Source organism: Trichomycterus rosablanca, chromosome 4 (genome assembly GCF_030014385.1).
Source record: "Trichomycterus rosablanca isolate fTriRos1 chromosome 4, fTriRos1.hap1, whole genome shotgun sequence".
Taxonomy (NCBI): domain Eukaryota; kingdom Metazoa; phylum Chordata; class Actinopteri; order Siluriformes; family Trichomycteridae; genus Trichomycterus; species Trichomycterus rosablanca.
Window position 1 is genome coordinate 40,152,463 of NC_085991.1, and position 21,113 is coordinate 40,173,575.

A 21,113-nucleotide genomic window follows, 5' to 3' on the forward strand; every position below is an offset into this window, starting at 1 on the left:
AACTGCAAAAGAGTACAAAGCAATTCTGAACGATCACCTAATCAATATAATGGAACAGTGCTTTTTTATTTTATATATGCATCTTTCCTTTTTTTCCAATCTAGTTGTATCCAATTACTCAGTTGTATCTTCTGTACTGCTGCAGACCCCTAACCTGACCAAGGAGGGCCAAATCCCCCGCTACGTGTGCAGTTGCCAAGCGCTTTTCACCTGCATGAGGTGGGTTCACACAGGGATAAGTATTGTGTATAAAGAGTCATACATGATGTCCATTATTACTGTTTTTCTGTAGGTGCCATCAACCAGCCAGAAGAATCTGAAATTGCAGCAGTAATAATAAGGAATCCTTTTGGAATTACCCACCCTCAGACATGGCCAATCATGCCTGTGGAGGCTCCTGGGAGGCTGATAGCAGAGCTGAGATTCCAATTCCAGAGCTAAAGATCTCAGGATTGGTGGGCTACTGAGTTTTACCACTGTGCCACTTGGACACCCCAATAGAGTATCTCAGAGTAGTATTGACACAGGGCACACTCACATTTTTTTTTTTTTAACACAAAGCAAATTGTGACTGAATGAAATCAAAGCAATTAAGGGGTAAGGGCCTTGATTAAGGGCCCAATAGTGGCAATTGTATGTTACTACTATACAGTACATGAAATAACTGAATTGTTTTATGTCAGTCTGATGACGTAGCCTTTAAAGTACGCAAATTACAACCCAAATAAACACCTTTGAAAGATTCTGATTTAAGGTGACAGCATTCTACACCGATTAGGCATAACATTATGACCACCTTTCTAACTGACTGGTCTGCAGCTATGCAGCCCCATATGCAAAAAACTGCGAGGCACTCTGTATTCCGACACCTTTCTATCAGAACCAGCATTAACTTCTTCAGCAATTTAAGCTACTGTAGCTCATCTGTTGGATCGGATTACATGTGCCAGCCTTTGCTCCACACATGCATCAATGAGCCTTGGCTGCCCATGACCCTGTCGCCAGTTTACCACTTTTCCTTTCTTGGACCACTGTTGATAGATACTGACCACTGCAGACCCCAGTGAGCTGCAGTTTTGGAGATGCTCTGATCCAGTCGTGTAGCCACAATTTGACCCTTGTGAAACTCGCTCAAATCCTTACGCTTGCCTATTTTTCCTGCTTCTAACACATCAACTTTGAGGATAAAATGTTCACTTGCTGCCTAATATATCCCACTAACAGGTGCCGTGATTAAGAGATAATCAGTGTTATTCACTTCACCTGTCAGTGGTCAATGTTATGCCTGGTCGGTGTACACCAGCATTATCATTACACCAGATAAAATACTATATGTTTTGAAAGAATATTGTACCATCCTTTTTTAGTACAGTTCCAGAAACCTGAGTTTGGATCAAAGATCATTGCTTGTAGGGTCCCAACACCTAACTAAGACCCTTTTTGTTCATTTTTATATCAGTCATTTGTCTGTATATGGAGTAAATAAATTAGAGGTAAGAAAGGAGGAAGGTAGCGTCAGGCTGTAAGTGCAAACCTAAGCTTTACTCTGCCGCTAGTGTTGACAGTCAGGAGGAAAAAAACATTTGCATACCAGGGGTTTTTATATAAAAACACACACCTACTCACACCCACGCACGCAAAGTCAGCAGATCCCCTGTGGTGTTTCATTTACATGTTGATGTGTCACGTTATATTATCTCTACAGTGAATACACTGTGGGTGTGTGCTTGCATTCAAGTGTTGAAGTTTCACACATCGGGTTCAACTGCAAAAGATATTAATGAGAGCGAAAAAAATCAGCTTCATTAACCATGGAGAAAAAATCAAGAAGAAAAGATCAAGAGAAAAAGCTTATGTGCTTTAGGATTAAAAATTGATGCCAACGTTGATAATTTATTACTTCTGGAACCAGGCGATTGGCCAGGGATTATTAATAAAAAAAAAGGGAAAAAAATAGAACCTGACAGCTCAGTCCAATGAACGCACCAGTTTACCTTAAACACTTAATCAAAATTAAGAAAAAAAGTAATTTATTCATTTTAAACTAAGGTGCAGTAAACAAGATTTGTTAGGGGTCAACATTTACCCAAATGGGGTCAACATTCACCCAGATGGGGTTAACATTCACCCAGTGACACAAAACATGTTCTTGTGCAGTGTGCTTCACAAAGAACTGTTATCAAAAATGTAGTTATATAGAGAGATCATGAGAGAACATGGTATGTTCGTTCCACAAAAAATATTATCAAACAACAGAAAAAATATGTCTACACTTCATTCATTAAACAGAAATCCAGATTCTATACAGTCAAGCTGGAAAGTCTGCACACCTCTTTCACCTTCCCCACGTTTTATTACATTACAGACTCATTCTATAGTAGATTGAGTTCATTTTTTTGTCACAAAATAGCCCAGAATGACAAAGTGAAAGCAGGTTTTTAGACATTTGTGCCAATTTATTCAAAATTAAACTGTAAAATATCATATGTATATACTGTAAGTGTGCACACCCTTTGATATGACCCCCAAAAGTGAGCTGAGGTGCCTTTTGTTTTCACTGATACTTCTTGAGATGTTTCTACAATTTAACTGGAGCTCACCTGTGGTAAATTCAATTGATCGGACATGATTGGGGATTGCCAACACATATAAGGTCCCACAGTTGACAGTGCATGTCAGAGCAAACTCCAAGCCATGGGGTCAAAGGAATTATCTGCAGACCTCAGAATCAGGATTGTGTCAAGGCATAGATCTGGAGAAGGGTACAGAAAAATTGCTATAGCTTTACAGGTCCCGAAGAGCACAGTGGCCACCATCATTTATTAATGGAAGAAGTTTGGAACCACCAAAAATCTTCCTAGACCTGGCCGCCGGGCCAAACTGAGCGATCAGGGAAGACGGGCCTTGGCCAGGGAGGTGAGCAGGAACCCGAGGGTCACTCTGACAGAGCTCCAGTGTATCCTTGTGGAGATGGGAGAACCTATCAGGAGATCAACCATCCAGGCAGCACTCCACAAATCACACCTTTATGGTAGAGTGGCCAGATGGAAGCCACTCCTTAGTAGAAGGCATGACATTCCGCTTGGAGGACTCTCAAACCATGAGAAACAAGATTCTCTGGTCTGATGAAACCAAAATGGAACTTTTTGGCCTGAATACCAAGCGTCACGTCTGGAGGAAACCAGGCACCTGGATAATGCCATCCCTACAGTAAAGCATGGCGGTGGCAGCATCATGATGTGGGGATGTTTTTCAGCAGCAGGACCGGGGCGACTAGTCCTGATAGAGGGAAAGATGAATGCAGCTAAGTACACCGAGATCCTTAAATAAAACCTGCTCCAGAGCGCTCTGGACCTCGGACTGGGGCGAAAGTTTAACTTCCAACATGACAACAACCCAAAGCACACAGCCAAGAGAACAAAGGAGTGGCTTCGGAGAAAGTCTGTGAATGTCTTTGAGTTGCCCAGCCAGAGCCCAGACCTGAATCCAATCGAACATCTGTGGAAGGAGCTGAAAATGGAACCCAACCTGACGGAGCTTGCAAGGATATGATAAGAGGAGTGGGCAAAAATGTTCAGAAACAAGTGTGTCAAGCTCTTAACTCGTAGCTCCTTTCCCAAGACACCTTAAAGCTGTAATTGCAGCCAAAGGTGCATCAACCAAGTATTAGGCTAAGGGTGTGTACAGATATGTAACCCCTAAATAAAACATTTTTGTCAATAAAATAAAATTGCATATTTTCTAAACCCTGTATACATTTTATGATGCAATAACACTTGCCAGTCAGAATAGTAACTTAGATTTGTTCACCATAATATACAGTTAATTAATTAATTTCTTTTGACCAGCCTTGCATTCCAACACTTTGCCCCAAAAAGAATAGCAATAAAAGAAGGGTATTAAGAAGACACGTGGACAGAGGTATGTTGTCCACTGGGGCTGTAGGGTGCTGCCTTACAGGTACTTTTGTTCTAGTACACACACAAATGATGTTTTTGATTAAATATTAACAATGTTTCCTGTGAAAGTGTGTTTTGGAAATTATAATGTTCATTTTTTGCTCTTAAAGCAGAAAGACATTGTGTCATATATCCCTAATGATTTGTTTTTCTGTCATCCTGATTCAATTATAATGCAGTTAAGTTTTGTACGTCAGCAGAATAAAAATGTATGCACGTAGAACACTAAACCTTAGGGTAAAAAGGTGCTGGTCTTCATGGCTGCACAGATTCCTAACAAAGTTTGGAATGAATGTTTACAATAGAGTACAATTTACAATGAGGACTTTTCTCAGGTATGTTATAAGAAAAAAATAATGTAGGCTTTGTAGATACAGTATGTTGACTTGCTTTCTCTGACCTGTTTTTCTTCTCTTCATGTCCTGTCCTTTTTACAGGAATACATTTGTAAACAAATACTGCTGTTTAACATGCAGTTACAAAACTTTCTTTTGTAGATGTGTATTGTTGACGTCTGTATTTATTGTGAAATACAGAGGAAACTTTGCACCAAAAAGTGTATTAATAGAGTAAGAATGAAATGGAAAATCATATTTTTGTCTCAACTGACGTTTTTAGAAACAATCATTTGGTTTTTAAAGCACATTGCACCACTGTCCTTGGGTGTCATATTAAAATGTATAAAAAGGTTTTCTTTAATTGTGCTTAATGTTGTGTATTGTACTCTTTCATTCAAAGTATTCAGAGATTGTAATGTGGTATTTGAGTGTATATATACAGTGGGGCCAAAAAGTATTTAGTCAGCCACTGATTGTGCAGGTTCTCCTACTTAGAAAGATGAGAGAGGTCTGTAATTTTCATCATAGGTACACTTCAACTATGAGAGACAAAATGAGAAAAAAAAATTCAGGAAATCACATTGTAGGATTTTTAAAGAATTTATTTGTAAATTATGGTGGAAAATACAGTAAGTATTTGGTCAATAACAAAAGTTCAACTCAATACTTTGTAACATAACCTTTGTTGGCAATGACAGAGGTCAAACGTTTTCTGTAAGTCTTCACCAGGTTTGCACACACTGTAGCTGGTATTTTGGCCCATTCCTCCATGCAGATCTCCTCTAGAGCAGTGATGTTTTGGGGCTGTCGCTGGGCAACACGGACTCCACAAATTTTCTATGGGGTTGAGGTCTGGAGACTGGCTAGGCCACTCCAGGACCTTGAAATGCTTTTTACGGAGCCACTCCTTCGTTGCTCGAGCGGTGTGTTTGGGATCATTGTCATGCTGGAAGACCCAGCCACGTTCCATCTTCAATGCTCTCACTGATGGAAGGAGGTTTTGGCTTAAAATCTCACGATACATGGCCCCGTTCATTCTTCCCTTAACACGGATCAGTCGTCCTGTCCCCTTTGCAGAAAAACAGCCCCAAAGCATGATGTTTCCACCCCCATGCTTTACAGTAGGTATGGTGTGCAACTCAGCATTCTTCTTCCTCCAAACATGATGAGTTGAGTTTTTACCAAAAAGTTCCATTTTGGTTTCATCTGACCACATGATATTCTCCCAATCCTCTTCTGGATCATCCATATGCTCTCTGGCAAACTTCAGACGGGCCTGGACATGTACTGGCTTAAGCAGGGGGACACGCCTGGCACTGCAGGATTTGAGTCCCTCTCGGCGTAGTGTGTTACTGATGGTAGCCTTGGTAACTTTGGTCCCAGCTCTCTGCAGGTCATTCATCAGGTCCCTCCGTGTAGTTCTGGGATTTTTGCTCATCGTTCTCATGATCATTTTGACCCCACGGGATGAGATCTTGACCCCAAGGGAGATTATCAATGGTCTTGTATGTCTTCCATTTTCTTACAGTTGCTCCCACAGTTGATTTATTCACACCAACCTGCTTGCCTATTGTAGATTCACTCTTCCCAGCCTGGTGCAGGTCTACAGTTTTCTTCCTGGTGTCCTTCGACAGCTCTTTGGTCTTGGCCATGGTTGAGTTTGGAGTCTGACTGTTTGAGGCTGTGGACAGGTGTCTTTTGTACAGATAACGAGGTCAAACACGTGCCATTAATACAGGTAACGAGTGGAGGACAGAAGAGCTTCTTAAAGAAGAAGTTACAGGTCTGTGAGAGCCAGAAATCTTGCTTGTTTGTTATTGACCAAATACTTATTTTCCACCATAATTTACAAATAAATTCTTTAAAAATCCTACAATGTGATTTCCTGGATTTTTTTCTCATTTTGTCTCTCATAGTTGAAGTGTACCTATGATGAAAATTACAGACCTCTCTCATCTTTCTAAGTAGGAGAACCTGCACAATCAGTGGCTGACTAAATACTTTTTGACCCCACTGTATATATATATATAAATATACTGATCAGTCATAACATTAAAACCACCTCCTTGTTTCTACACTCTGTCCATTTTATCAGCTCCATGTACCATATAGAAGCACTTTGTAGTTCTACAATGACTGACTGTAGTCCATCTGTTTCTATGCATACTTTGTTAGCCTCCTTTCATGCTGTTCTTCAATGGTCAGGACCCCCACTGGACCACCAGAGAGCAGGTATCATTTAGGTGGTGGATCATTCTCAGCACTGCAGTGACACTGACATTAAAGTTAAAAAAGTATGTAGAGAAATAGATGGACTACAGTCAGTAATTGTAGAACTACAAAGTGCTTCTACATGGTAAGTGGAGCTTATAAAATGGACAGTGAGTGTATAAACAAGGAGGTGGTTATAATGTAATGGCTGATCGGGTTCTTCAAAAAGTTTCCACACAGTTTCCATGACGTCACTTTTCTACACAGTCACATTACGATGCATTTTTCCCGGCGTCGTACCAACTTTTTAATGATATCAGCAAACAATGTTTCTGTTGAGTGTGTAGCTACTGATGCACTGCTGCTTTCACATCATCATCATCATCACATGAAAATCTTCTTCCCCTTAAAGCTTCTTTAAGCGTCCAAAAAGGTGGAAATCAGATGGCGCTAAATCTTATAATCTCTCTCTCAGACACGACCAATTACTACTCCTCCCACCCTCCCCGTTTCCAACCAAAATATAAAAGTGTGGAAACTTTTTGAAGATCCCTTGTATATAATACATTATTTTTGGGTTTTTTTTTTTATAGATTTACTAACTAAGGTATTTTGGCCGCATGCCCAACTTTAAAGCCCATCTATTGACTCAAAGCCACCACAGATTGGATATTATTTGTCTGAGATAGTTTGTGTGGGTGGTAATGTAATATACATTTTAACCACAGGTTACTTTTGAATGTCATAAGTTAGAGTATAGCACATTGACCTGAGAATGGTCCACCACCTGAAGAATATCTGCTTAGTATTAGTCTCATGCAGGCTCATTTCATTGATGTAGATAGTGAATGGGCTAAAAATTGAGCATAGGCTACAGGCTACAGACAGGCTACAAGTAATTAACCCCTATAAATATGGATGTTTAGTAAAGTGCTAGATGTGGCAGCTCACCGTCCTCGGTGGGCACGTAGACATTAAGATAGAGACAGTCCTCGCTCTGGTTCTGAATGTACGTAGCAGCCACATCCAAACCGTCAGAAAACCACACAGGCAGCATAATCTCAGGTAGCACACCATGCAGGTTCTGCGGGCACACGGGTGCAAACTGGGTGGCATTGCGCACCTCCTGCCATGAGCCAGGAGCCTCCGGGGGTTGAAACCTGCGATCACCGATGGGTGGCGTAGCATACGGCACACCCAGGTACTGCTCCACCGGTCCTAGGATCTCATTGTTTAGTTCTTTTTTGATTCCACGCAGCTTTCCATAGTTGGTGCTGACTACGGGGTGCTTAGTGCCGGGGTCGTAGCGCTGACACGAGCCCAGGATTAGCCACAGAGCCAAGCACAGGAGGTAAACACAACTGAAAGTGTCCAGTCTGCGGACACAGCCCGATTCCCACTTGCATCTGCACGGTGGGCACATGGCTGATTTCCTTATGTCTCACAGGTCAAAAGATTCGGAGTGATAATCCAGACAGATGTGGACGAACAACAGCAGCCAAAAGTGAATCAGTGAAAACAGGGAGGAAATAAAACCAGGTATTAGGAAAACAGAGGGGACCAGAAGGAGGGCGAGTGAGAGAAGTAGCCGGTGTTGCCTTCAGTTTTGGCAGCTTGATGTGACGATGTTGCAGAGGTGAAAAGTGATAACTCTGTTACGTTCCATCGCCATGAACTGTTTTCACAGGGTTGGTCTCAGATATCTCCTTGACTCTTAATCCTGTAAGAGAGAGAGTAAAATAGTCAGAGGTCACAGGTTAAACTGAAATAACTGAATGTCAAATTTGATATTGTAAAAACATTCAGATTATGACTTTTTTAGTATTTTTATTCACTTGTATTCAAATGATGTTTTTTGACATGTACAATAAAGATAAAATGCTTACTAATATAGATATATACATTAAGATTAAGACTAAAATCATTCAACAAAAACACAGACTAACAGAAAGACAACTAAATCTAAATAAATGGTCTATGTTTAATTTAGTAACAATTAGCAATGATTCATATTTCACACATACTGTATATGTCACACAACATTTTTGGTTATATTCAAGCATAAAACAAAATAATATTTACATATAGATAGATAGATAGATAGATAGATAGATAGATAGATAGATAGATAGATAGATAGATAGATAGATAGATAGATAGATAGATAGATAGATAGATAGATAGATAGATAGATAGATAGATAGATAGATAGATAGATAGATAGATAGATAGATAGATAGACAGGTAGATAGATAGATAGATAGATAGATAGATAGATAGATAGATAGATAGATAGATAGATAAAGACAGACAGGTAGATAGATAAATGAATAGATAGAGAGACAGACAGGTAGACAGACAGACAGGTAGATGGGTAAATAAATAGATAGACAGACAGACAGACAGACAGACAGACAGGTAGATAGATAGATAGATAGATAGATAGATAGATAGATAGATAGATAGACAGATAGACAGGTAAATGGGTAAATAGACAGACAGACAGAAAGACAGGTAGACAGACAGACAGATAGATAGAGACAGACAGACAGACAGACAGGTAGATAGATAGATAAATAGATAAAGAAACAGACAGGTAGACAGACAGACCGACATGTAGATAGATAAATAAATAGATAGATAGATAGATAGATAGATAGATAGATAGATAGATAGATAGATAGAGACAGACAGACAGACAGACAGACAGACAGACAGACAGACAGACAGATAAAAACAGACAGGTAGATAGATAAATGAATAGATAGAGAGACAGACAGGTAGAAAGACAGACAGGTAGATGGGTAAATAAATAGACAGACAGACAGGTAGATAGGTACATAGATAGATAGACAGAGAGACAGACAGATAGATAGTTAGAGACAGACAGATAGATAGACAGATAGAGACAGACAGGTAGAAAGACAGACAGGTAGATGGGTAAATAAATAGACAGACAGACAGGTAGATAGGTACATAGATAGATAGACAGAGAGACAGACAGATAGATAGTTAGAGACAGACAGATAGATAGACAGATAGAGACAGACAGACAGATACATAGACAGACAGACAGGTAGATAGATAAATAAATAGATAGACAGAGAGACAGACAGAGAGACAGACAGACAGACAGACAGATAGATAGATAGATAGATACAGTGCCTTGCAAAAGTATTCAGCCCCCTTAAACTTTTCAACCTTTTGCCACATTTCAGGCTTCAAACATAACGATATGAAATTGTAATTTTTTGTGAAGAATCAACAACAAGTGGGACACAATCGTGAAGTGGAACGAAATTTATTGGATATTTTAAACTTTTTTTAGAAATAAAAAACTGAAAAGTGGGGCGTGCAATATTATTCAGCCCCCTTGCGTTAATACTTTGTAGCGCCACCTTTTGCTGCGATTACAGCTGCAAGTCGCTTGGGGTATGTCTCTATCAGTTTTGCACATCGAGAGACAGAAATTTTTGCCCATTCTTCCTTGCAAAACAGCTCGAGCTCAGTGAGGTTGGATGGAGAGCGTTTGTGAACAGCAGTTTTCAGCTCTTTCCACAGATTCTCGATGGGATTCAGGTCTGGACTTTGACTTGGCCATTCTAACACCTGGATACGTTTATTTGTGAACCATTCCATTGTAGATTTTGCTTTATGATTTGGATCATTGTCTTGTTGGAAGATAAATCTCTGTCCCAGTCTCAGGTCTTTTGCAGACTGCAACAGGTTTTCTTCCAGAATGGTCCTGTATTTGGCTCCATCCATCTTCCCATCAATTTTAACCATCTTCCCTGTCCCTGCTGAAGAAAAGCAGGCCCAAACCATGATGCTGCCACCACCATGTTTGACAGTGGGGATGGTGTGTTCAGGGTGATGAGCTGTGTTGCTTTTACGCCAAACATAACGTTTTGCATTGTGGCCAAAAAGTTCGATTTTGGTTTCATCTGACCAGAGCACCTTCTTCCACATGTTTGGTGTGTCTCCCAGGTGACTTTTTATAGATATCTTTGAGAAATGGCTTTCTTCTTGCCACTCTTCCATAAAGGCCAGATTTGTGCAGTGTACGACTGATTGTGTCCTATGGACAGATTCTCCCACCTCAGCTGTAGATCTCTGCAGTTCATTCAGAGTGATCATGGGCCTCTTGGCTGCATCCCTGATCAGTCTTCTCCTTGTTTGAGCTGAAAGTTTAGAGGGACGGCCGGGTCTTGGTAGATTTGCAGTGGTCTGATACTCCTTCCATTTCAATATGATCGCTTGCACAGTGCTCCTTGAGATGTTTAAAGCTTGGGAAATCTTTTTGTATCCAAATCCGGCTTTAAACTTTTCCACAACAGTATCTCGGACCTGCCTGGTGTGTTCCTTGGTCTTCATGATGCTCTCTGCGCTTTAAACAGAACTCTGAGACTGTCACAGAGCAGGTGCATTTATACGGAGACTTGATTACACACAGGTGGATTCTATTTATCACCATCAGTCATTTAGGTCAACATTGGATCATTCAGAGATCCTCACTGAACTTCTGGAGTGAGTTTGCTGCACTGAAAGTAAAGGGGCTGAATAATATTGCACGCCCCACTTTTTAGTTTTTTATTTCTAAAAAAAGTTTAAAATATCCAATAAATTTCGTTCCACTTCACGATTGTGTCCCACTTGTTGTTGATTCTTCACAAAAAATTACAATTTCATATCGTTATGTTTGAAGCCTGAAATGTGGCAAAAGGTTGAAAAGTTCAAGGGGGCTGAATACTTTTGCAAGGCACTGTAGATAGATAGATAGATAGATAGATAGATAGATAGATAGATAGATAGATAGATAGATAGATAGATAGATAGATAGATCTGCATGCATTGTGGGAGATGCAGTTGATGTACGATTTTATAGTATATTTTAAAACAATTAAAATGACGTGACGGGCCGGATTTGGCCCGTGGGCCTTGAGTTTAACACGTGTTCTAAAGTAATCCCAGGTTAGCATTCTGCCTCCCAGAGCTATTGCGTACTATGATAGCTCATGGTAAAAAATGATGAGTTATTGCTTTTTCTTAAGCTGCCTTTTACTTAACAATAAATCAGTCATTAATTACTTACAAGTGTTTGTTCAATGAAGACATTATAACAGTTTGTGAAGTAAATAAAGTGAATATGAAGCCTAATTAAGAACTGAAACAGATTCCTCCCACACTGGGCCCTCCTTTTGTTTTTCCAAAGCTGCCGATTGTGTGAGAGATGATTAATGCATCAATTGCTTTTAGATTAATTTCCTCTGGAGTTAGCAGTTAGCTTTTGGCTACAAGTGTTGTGAGGCCAGCTGTCTCTAGTTACCCACATACATACAGTTATACACACACATGAGAACACCCACTTCACAGCTAGATCAGCAGGGTGCCAGGGAACAAAAATATCCAAAACCATAAAAGAACATAAAACAATGAAAATAAGAAGCAACATGCAATAATTTATCATTCACTCTATCACCACCATTATCATTAGCACCATAGAAACCATCAGCGGTCCAAATGCAAGCTCTTCTCTAGTTATTCCTGCTTTATTTCTCTCTCTTTCTTTCCAACACCATATAATAGCTTAATGTCTCTATTCCTGCTGCTATTACACTGTCAGCCTGTTCAATATTCTGATATGCCAATATGCCCCCTGGAATACATGGCCTGAAATACACTCCCATGTCACCCACACAAAAATGTACTGCGTTTTAATAATGTGAGCTGAAGACAGGCTGTAAAACCAATCATTTAATTTCACCTCACCCCATCATGCACGGTTATCCAAACTGTGCTAACGTTAAACCGTGCACTATTTTGAAAGTCACTTCAATCAGAAAAGATATAAAAATTCAGTCCACTGTGTATACTGACACCTTTCTATCAGAACCAGCATTAACTTCTTCAGCAATTTGAGCTACAGTAGCTCGTCTGTTGGATCGGACCACACGGACCAGCCTTCCCTCCCCACGTGCATCAATGAGCCTTGGCCGCCCATGACCCTGTCACTGGGTTTACCACTTTTCCTTCCTTGGACCACTTTTGATAGATGCTGACCACTGCAGACCGAGAACACCCCACAACAGCTGCAGTTTTGGAGATGCTCTGACCCAGTCGTGTAGACATCACAAGTTGGCCCTTGTCAAACTCGCTCAAATCCTTACGCTCGCCCATTTTTCCTGCTTCTAACACATCTACTTTGAGGATAAAATGTTCACTTGCTGCCTAACAGGTGCCGTGATGAAGAGATAATCATTGTTATTCACTACACCTGTCAGCGGTCATCATGTTATGCCTGGTCGGTTTAAGTCATAATTAATTGAGTCAGCTAAATGCTAAAAATGTAAGTGTGAATACATGTAACACATGTTATGGAATATGTAATATTATATTCAATTATAAACCTGTTTGAATAAGTTTGGTATGGAGGAACTCTAGTAGCCTGCCTAAAGCCTTGACCTTAAACCCAACTGAGCACCTTTAGAATGAGTAAAAACGTCCCTCCTGTCCAACATTAATGCCTCACTCTCCTCAAAAATATGCTTTTATTTGAATTTCCCATTAAGATACATCAAAAGAACCTGAAAGGTCTTCCTTAATATATATTCTCCAATTAGCTTATGGTAAGGTGTCCACATACTTATATACATATAGGGTCTGTCTGAAAACCTAGTGAGCTCTACATAGATGGCATTTTACGTCATCCTAAAAAGAAGGCATGTCTAAATCTTAGATACCTTAAAATGCTGCCTACTGAGGTGCCTTAATTCTAAGCAATAATCTGACTGAATAACGAGGGAGCATCCAGTGCTTTTTTAAACGGTGAAGGCAATCCCAGCATTCAGTGCGGCACAACTTTTCTCACAAAAAATTACAAATATGACAGATGAATGTAGAACACCTAATGTAGTTCTTTTCAAAGGTAAATAAATTCTTATTGATTTTTAATTTGTATAAAGGTGAACAAGTGTCATTTATTTGCAAATTCTGGCTTGTCAGTGACAATTTAACCATTTTAGGTACACGGAGGGAAATGTTAGCTGGCATGCTAGCAGGTTGTGTCTCCCCAGCCCATTGGTTTGAATGGCCTGGGGCTAACTGTGTTAGCTTAAAAAGCAAAAACTGAGGTGATGTGTAAGTAGTGCGTCTAAATAATCAGCCTTATGAGTTTGATGTCTTATAGAATCTTCTCTGCTTGGGCAGCTGCCTAGGTAGGCAGTAGGCAGCAAAGCAGCTCACTAGGTTTTCAGACAGACCCCCAGTGCATCTACACAATACTGAGCTGGACCAGCTCACTGCTTGAGAAGTTCTAGCATCACTACAATCCACTTTCTTCGTTTACTGATCGTTTTCATATTGCAGGCTGATCTGGAAACAGAGGCCTTGTTTATAAAGCAATACATCAACCTAATGAGATTTGCTTCTTTCTGATTCTGAGCCAGGGTGACACAGCTCTTAATCACTCTGCTGGGCCGCTCTCAAAGCGCCTGACACGTCCGCCCTCTGGGCAGCCTGAAGTGGTAACAAACTGGGCACAGCGCAGGTGTACGGCTGGCATGGGCATCGCCACCGCACTACTCTCAGGTTATTTGGGACTTAATTGCTTAATTGGCATAGTTACAAAGCATAATTGGGATGTTGTGGCCACACTGTGCACATTAAGGCAGTGGCAGATAATGATGAATGGCTGAAATAAACAAGGGAGAGATTTCCATTCATTTGCACACATACATGTGTATACACGGAGATGTTCATGCCTGCTGCTTTCGTCTTGGTGGGAGAGGCTGGCAACAGGCCTACCTCAGATCACAAGAGTAGATATTGTTACTGCAAGTGTTTGTGGGCATCGTCTGACTTATGAAAATGTACATACAGTTAACATATTTATGAAAGGGGTAAAAATCACATCTTAAATGTCATATATGGGCAGTGGCGTAACTAGGAGCTCATGGGCCCTCAACAAATTTAATATAAATGCTGTATGCAGATAGCTGATCAGAATGAATTAAAGGTACTCCCTCGATTATACATAATACAAGTTCATGCGGTGTGCCATCTATAATAATAATGACCTGGCGAGTGCAGCCAGTGGGGGGGCAGAGCGATTGGGGGTTGAGTTCATGTAACGTGGAGGGCCCCCCCTGCCATGGACCCCAGTGCACCTGCCCCCCGGTAGTTACGCCCCTGTATATGGGCCACCAATAGATAGAATTGAGTCAAATTTGGGTGCTACAGCAATAAACACCAGTGACAATAGATACTCATATTAACAGCCTTTAAGACTTAACTGCACATATTAACATAATATTTATTATTTATTAGGATTTTAACGTCATGTTTTACACACTTTGGTTACATTCATGAAAGTACAGGTAATTACTGGTTACATCAGTTCAAGTGTTTAATGTCAAACACAGTCATGGACAATTTAGTATCTCCAGTTCAACTCTCTTGCATATCTTTGGAAACTGAAGCTCCTGGAGGAAACCCATGCAGACACAGGGAGAACATGCAAACTCCACACAGAAAGAACCCGGACCACTCCACCTAGGAATCGAATCCAGGACCTTCTTGCTGTGAGGCGACAATGCTATCCTAATATAGACAAAGGCGCAGAGCTTGGGGGTTCTTGGTCATAGAAACTTGTGGTAATCAGGGATGTTGGGTTGCTGTCGTTCTGCCTCTCTTGTCCGATCACTCAGGTTTGATGACGGTGGGGGAGGTGGGCGCTGATGTCCTGTGAAAGCCTTCATGACCTTGTTACCTGCTCGCTCTCCCTTTTAGTTATGTTGCAATAATTAGGGGTGCCTAAAGTTAGGGAGTCTAAAGTCACTCTCTGCAAAACTGACTCAAATCTTACTCAATTCACATTTTAACTACATTTTCTGTTGTTCTACCCCAAGGTGGTTCTGAGGGAAACCTGTTTACACACCCGAGGTTAAGGAATGAAGTTGAGACTGCCGTGCCAACAATGCTGCTCCTGCCAGATATGACGGGAACCTGGCGTGTTTGCACCAAAAATGTCAAGAACTCACGACAGACTTCATCACAGACAGGACTGAATAATGAAGAACTCCAATTATTTATTGCTAGTTATAGCTTTTAGTTCATTTTAATTTGTGTGTGTATGATTTGTGTAAATCCTATTTATTTAAAGTATCATCCAGGCCACCCAATGAGGATGGGTCCCTGCTTAGTCTGGTTCCTCTCAAGGTTTCTTCCTGTAATTGTAAGGGAGTTTTTCCTGGCCACTGTTCCCCTCGACTTGCTCAACAGGGGCTTTTGGTCTGTCGGTCCTGGATTCTGTAAGGTTACCTTGAGACAATGTCTATTGTAAAAAGCGCTATATAAATAAATTTGACTTGACTTGACTATCCATGAGCCACCGTGCCGCTCGTGCACATATTAACAAAAGAATGCAACAAAAAAGCAAGAAAAAGTGCAAGACTACATTAAACATCTTACATGAACGCTAAACATTGATGTGTGGGTGGGGAGGGGAGGTTACTATTGGCTGTTAATCATGCTGTGGACAGTAGTGGTGGTAAATTTGGTTCATTTTATGGACTCGGGTTAATCCGAGTCACTCAGTAATGTGATCCGGTTCACTTGAGTCACTTGTACTGACATCTTGATTGCGATTGATTTACTGCATGAAAATGCATCCAAATATCACTTGTCTTCCGTCTAATCATATTCTGTAAATAAATCCTTCTCTATTAATTCTCTTGGCACTTCACACTTCTCTTGTCAGTGACAAGTTGACACTTTTTTCTGAGTGAAATCTTGATCATGGGGGATAGGGACAAGGAGGGGGGAGATGGGTATATTAATGGATCAAGGGTTCAAGGAAGATGGTCAACAACAAATTGCCATGGTAACTTGACCCAGTCAGGCAGCCACAGAGGCACAAAATCACCATCATAAATTACCATGGGGGCTATGATACTCCTTAAGTGGTACAGTCCTAAAGTAGCCTGTAAGCATTTGCATTTTAATAATAATAGTAACAACTATATTTTGTTGTTGTTTTGCTTACAAGAAAATATGCTGCATTACTAATCTATAACACTACTACTGATAATAATAATAATAATAATAATAATAATAATAGCATGTGCATAAAATCTGCTACATAACTTATTTTAACTTATTACTTAATTTCACGGACTGGAGTGAAGTCGGTTCAGCCAAATCACAGTCCGTGGAGTCTGCTCGTGGTTCCTGATTCAGTACAAAGATTCGAATCATTAACCCAGGTGATTCAGGAACCGCCCAGCTCTAGTGGACAGCAGTCGTGAAAAAAAGACCTGCAATAGGGCTGCTCAGAAAATCCTGGTGTTCTTTAGATTGGGGAATTGTCATTGTGGAACCATCACAATAAAAATATTCCATCTTGTGCATGAGACGTTCCATCAGAATTATATTATATGGACAAAAGTATTGGGACAACCCTTCTAGTGACCAGTTACATAAAGGAAATTATATGCTTCCAACTTTGCAGGAGGAGTATAACGGACTGTGAAGTGCACCCCCTGTGCACAAAGCAAGCTCTATAAAGACATGAAGTAAAACTCAGTTTAAAGAAACTCCAGTGGCCTGCAAGAAACCCCGAGCTCAGCCCTACTGAACAGCTTTAAAAATAAACTCAACATCAATTGAGGCTTTCTTGACCAACATCAATGCCCAGCCATACAAACGCTCCTTTGACTGAATGGGCACAAAATTCCACAGGCACACTTCAGTGTTGTGAGAAGCTATCTCAAAAGAGATGCTGTTGTTCACAGGTCACTCTATTTTAATTCTGTTTGCTTTTGAAATGGGATATCCAACAAGCTCATGGTCAGGTGTTCAAATACTTTTGGTCTTTGTAATGTGGTACTTTGTGCTGTAAGTAGATCCAAAACATACTAGCAAAAACCACAACAGCATTTATGATAATGTTCTCTTGGTGAACACATTTACTTGCTCACTTTGTGATAAAAGCTTTTGCCAATTTATTTCCCCCCTCATTTCAAATCACTTATACCTTTCCCACCTCCAAATGTAATCCAAAATCAAGGGAACCCGACCGTGTTTAGCATTTTTATGCCAGCGACACACAGCACACCTCTTCTGAATCATCTGACTTATGTTTCCCCGTGTATTTTTAAAGGTTTTCCATTTATCTGTCACCTGTCTGCTTCTTCTCTTAGGGTGAAGTTCCAGCCCCCTGAAAGATGACAGGATTCAGCATGTGCGGGCTTCTGCACAAGACAGCAGTCAGACAGCTCACCGATATCAAAGCTGCCTAAGGCTAGGTCAAACTTCGGGTTCACCACCCACCCCTCCTCCCCAATTAATCTCTCTCTCCTCCCAGAAAATTAAGATAAGAGCTGATCAGAGCTGATCAGTGCCCTGCAGAGCGACGAGTGATTGAGCCGACAGATGGTTAGAGGTACGGAGGAAAGGCGGCGGTCACTATGGGCAAAACGAGGAATTTAATGACACAGATTGTTGGCGGCTGCATCCTTCGATTTCAACATGATTTATTAAACATAAAATTTAAATTTATAAAATTAATAAGTGGACATATGATTTAACCAATTTCAATTATTTAATTAATTAGGGACCGAACAGGGTAGCCTATAGTGGGTAGAGCTTTGGGCTATCAATTGGAAGACTGGTGGTTCAAATCCAGCCTCTGCTATGCAGCCACTGCTGGACCCTTAAGCAAGGCCCTTCACCCAGTCTGCTCCAGTGGCGCCATACAACGGCTGACCCTGTGATCTGACTCCAGCTTCCAAACAAGCTGGGATATGCGGAAAAAAAATTTCATTGTACTGTACACATGTAGGGCGGCACGGTGGCTCGGTGGGTAGCACTGTTGCCCTCACAGCAAGAAGGTCCTGGGTTCGATCCCTAGGTGGGGCGGTCCAAGTCCTTTCTGTGTGGTGTTTGCATGTTCTCCCCGTGTCTGCGTGGGTTTCCTCCAGGAGCTCTGCTTTCCTCCCACTGTCCAAAAACATGCAGTCAGGTTAATTGGAGACACTAATTTTAGTGTGGGAGGTTTCATGGCTAAATTGGACCAGTCTGGTGGCCATTCTTCATTAATTGCACATTGCACCAGTAAGAGCAGAGTGTAAAGGTTCAATTAGCAGGGTAAGAGCACAGTTTTGCTCAAAATATTGCAATGCACACAACATTATGGGTGACATACCAGAGTTCAAAAGAGGACAAATTGTTGGTGCACGTCTTGCTGGCGCATCTGTGACCAAGACAGCAAGTCTTTGTGATGTATCAAGAGCCACGGTATCCAGGGTAATGTCAGCATACCACCAAGAAGGACAAACCACATCCAACAGGATTAACTGTGGACGCAAGAGGAAGCTGTCTGAAAGGGATGTTCGGGTGCTAACCCGGATTGTATCCAAAAAACATAAAACCACGGCTGCCCAAATCACGGCAGAATTAAATGTGCACCTCAACTCTCCTGTTTCCACCAGAACTGTCCGTCGGGAGCTCTACAGGGTCAATATACACGGCCGGGCTGCTATAGCCAAACCTTTGGTCACTCGTGCCAATGCCAAACGTCGGTTTCAATGGTGCAAGGAGCGCAAATCTTGGGCTGTGGACAATGTGAAACATGTATTGTTCTCTGATGAGTCCACCTTTACTGTTTTCCCCACATCCGGGAGAGTTACGGTGTGGAGAAGCCCCAAAGAAGCGTACCACCCAGACTGTTGCATGCCCAGAGTGAAGCATGGGGGTGGATCAGTGATGGTTTGGGCTGCCATATCATGGCATTCCCTTGGCCCAATACTTGTGCTAGATGGGCGCGTCACTGCCAAGGACTACCGAACCATTCTGGAGGACCATGTGCATCCAATGGCGGTGCCGTGTATCAGGATGACAATGCACCAATACACACAGCAAGACTGGTGAAAGATTGGTTTGATGAACATGAAAGTGAAGTTGAACATCTCCCATGGCCTGCACAGTCACCAGATCTAAATATTATTGAGCCACTTTGGGGTGTTTTGGAGAAGCGAGTCAGGAAACGTTTTCCTCCACCAGCATCACGTAGTGACCTGGCCACTATCCTGCAAGAAGAATGGCTTAAAATCCCTCTGACCACTGTGCAGGACTTGTATATGTCATTTCCAAGATGAATTGACGCTGTATTGGCCGCAAAAGGAGGCCCTACACCATACTAATAAATTATTGTGGTCTAAAAGCAGGTGTTTCAGTTTTATTGTCCAACCCCTGTATAAGTGAATAGGTGTGTGTGTGTGTGTGTGTGTGTGTGTCTGCCCTGCGATGGACTGGCGCCCCGTCCAGGGTGTTACTGTGTGCCTTGCGCCCATTGAAAAGCTGGGATAAGCTCCAGCTGCCCCCCTCCCCCCGGGACCCTGATTGGAAATTGAGTGAGTGAGTGTACATACCTACACGTATATATGCACCCAGGTGGCGCAGCTTATATTCCACTATCACACGAGTGCTAGGATTCTGAGTTCAAATCTCGGCTCTGCTACTGGTTGGCTGGGCACCCCCCAGCAGACACAACTGGCAGTCCCTGTAGCATACAAAATTGGCCACTAGTCTGGCAAATCCACCAAAGTATGTATCCTCCTTAGATTTAACTGGGGTCCTTACTAGTACTGTTGGCTGGTAGAATACCTGTAGAAAATATGCTACTGTGGAGCCGAGGAGAAGGGGATGGGAGCAGCTGATCAAAGAAAAATTTTATATTTATTTTCACTTAAAATATGATAAAAAATTTAAACAAATAGCACACCTTTTTAAAGAGTAATAAGTAGTAAAGTATATTTACATTTTTGACATTTAGAAGACGTGCTTATCCAGAATGACTTACAGAATTGCTTGCACAGTAAACATTACCTTACTCTAGTTTGAGTAGACAGTAGTCCAATAACACAAGTCTGCTGAAACCCTGTTAGAACAAAGGATTAAAAAAAATAATAATAAAAATAAGAATTAAAGGAAATATGTAATAAAAACGAGGGTTAGTAAGTACGTTAGTTTTCAGCTTAAGTGCTTAGTAGGGTGGGTCTTTAATCGTCTTTTGAAGACAGTAAGAGACTCTGATGTTCGGACAGACAGGGAAAGTTCGTTCCACCACTTGGGTGCTAGTACAGAAAAGATGCTCATCTTTCCCGAGTTCTGGGTGAAGGATCAAGGCGAGCGAGACTTGTGGCTCGGAGGTTTTGTGGTACAGAGCAGGCTGTGATGAGTTATCTAATGCCTACTTCAAACGACACGATTTTTGCCCTGATTTTCGCTCGCCGACTGATCGGTGCTAGATTTGCCGGCTCGGGAGCAACTCAGCGTTCGGTTGGCAATCGAAACTTGGCTCTCAATCGCTAAGTGTGAACTGCTCAACAACTCGATCCGAGGGGCTCACCGAGTGCTCCGCGATCGAAGAGAGATTTCTAGCTTGTCAAATATCTGCATCTGAGTTGCCCAACTGGCAATGAGTGCTATGTTGAACAGTCAATGAGAACGCAAGATACGGTGTGAGGGGAAATGCAGGGGAAAAGTTGTAAAAAGGTGGGACAGAGGCATAATACACTTTATATCAGAATACATCGGCACACACAAG

At 41.4% G+C, this 21,113-nt stretch overlaps 1 protein-coding gene and 1 long non-coding RNA gene across 10 annotated transcripts in view; both read right to left on the reverse strand.

Annotated features, from left to right (window-relative positions):
• Positions 1-7,956, reverse strand: part of nlgn2a (neuroligin 2a) — a 211,983-nt gene extending 204,027 nt beyond the window's left edge. For 8 of the 9 annotated variants that reach the window (XM_062994298.1, XM_062994297.1, XM_062994302.1 and 5 more), the window contains exon 1: positions 7,460-7,956. In XM_062994298.1, coding sequence (XP_062850368.1) covers positions 7,460-7,931 — 472 coding nt within the window. In that variant the 5' untranslated portion in view covers positions 7,932-7,956. Of the gene's footprint in view, positions 1-3,333; positions 3,361-7,459 lie in introns of all 9 variants that reach the window. The other variant, XM_062994304.1, reaches the window with a different exon arrangement.
• Positions 7,957-8,035: 79 nt separating this feature from the next.
• LOC134312390 (uncharacterized) overlaps positions 8,036-21,113 on the reverse strand; it is a 163,902-nt gene continuing 150,824 nt past the window's right edge. Inside the window, exon 3 of the long non-coding RNA XR_010011540.1 lies at positions 8,036-8,228. This is a non-coding gene — a long non-coding RNA (uncharacterized LOC134312390). The remainder of the gene's footprint in view (positions 8,229-21,113) is intronic.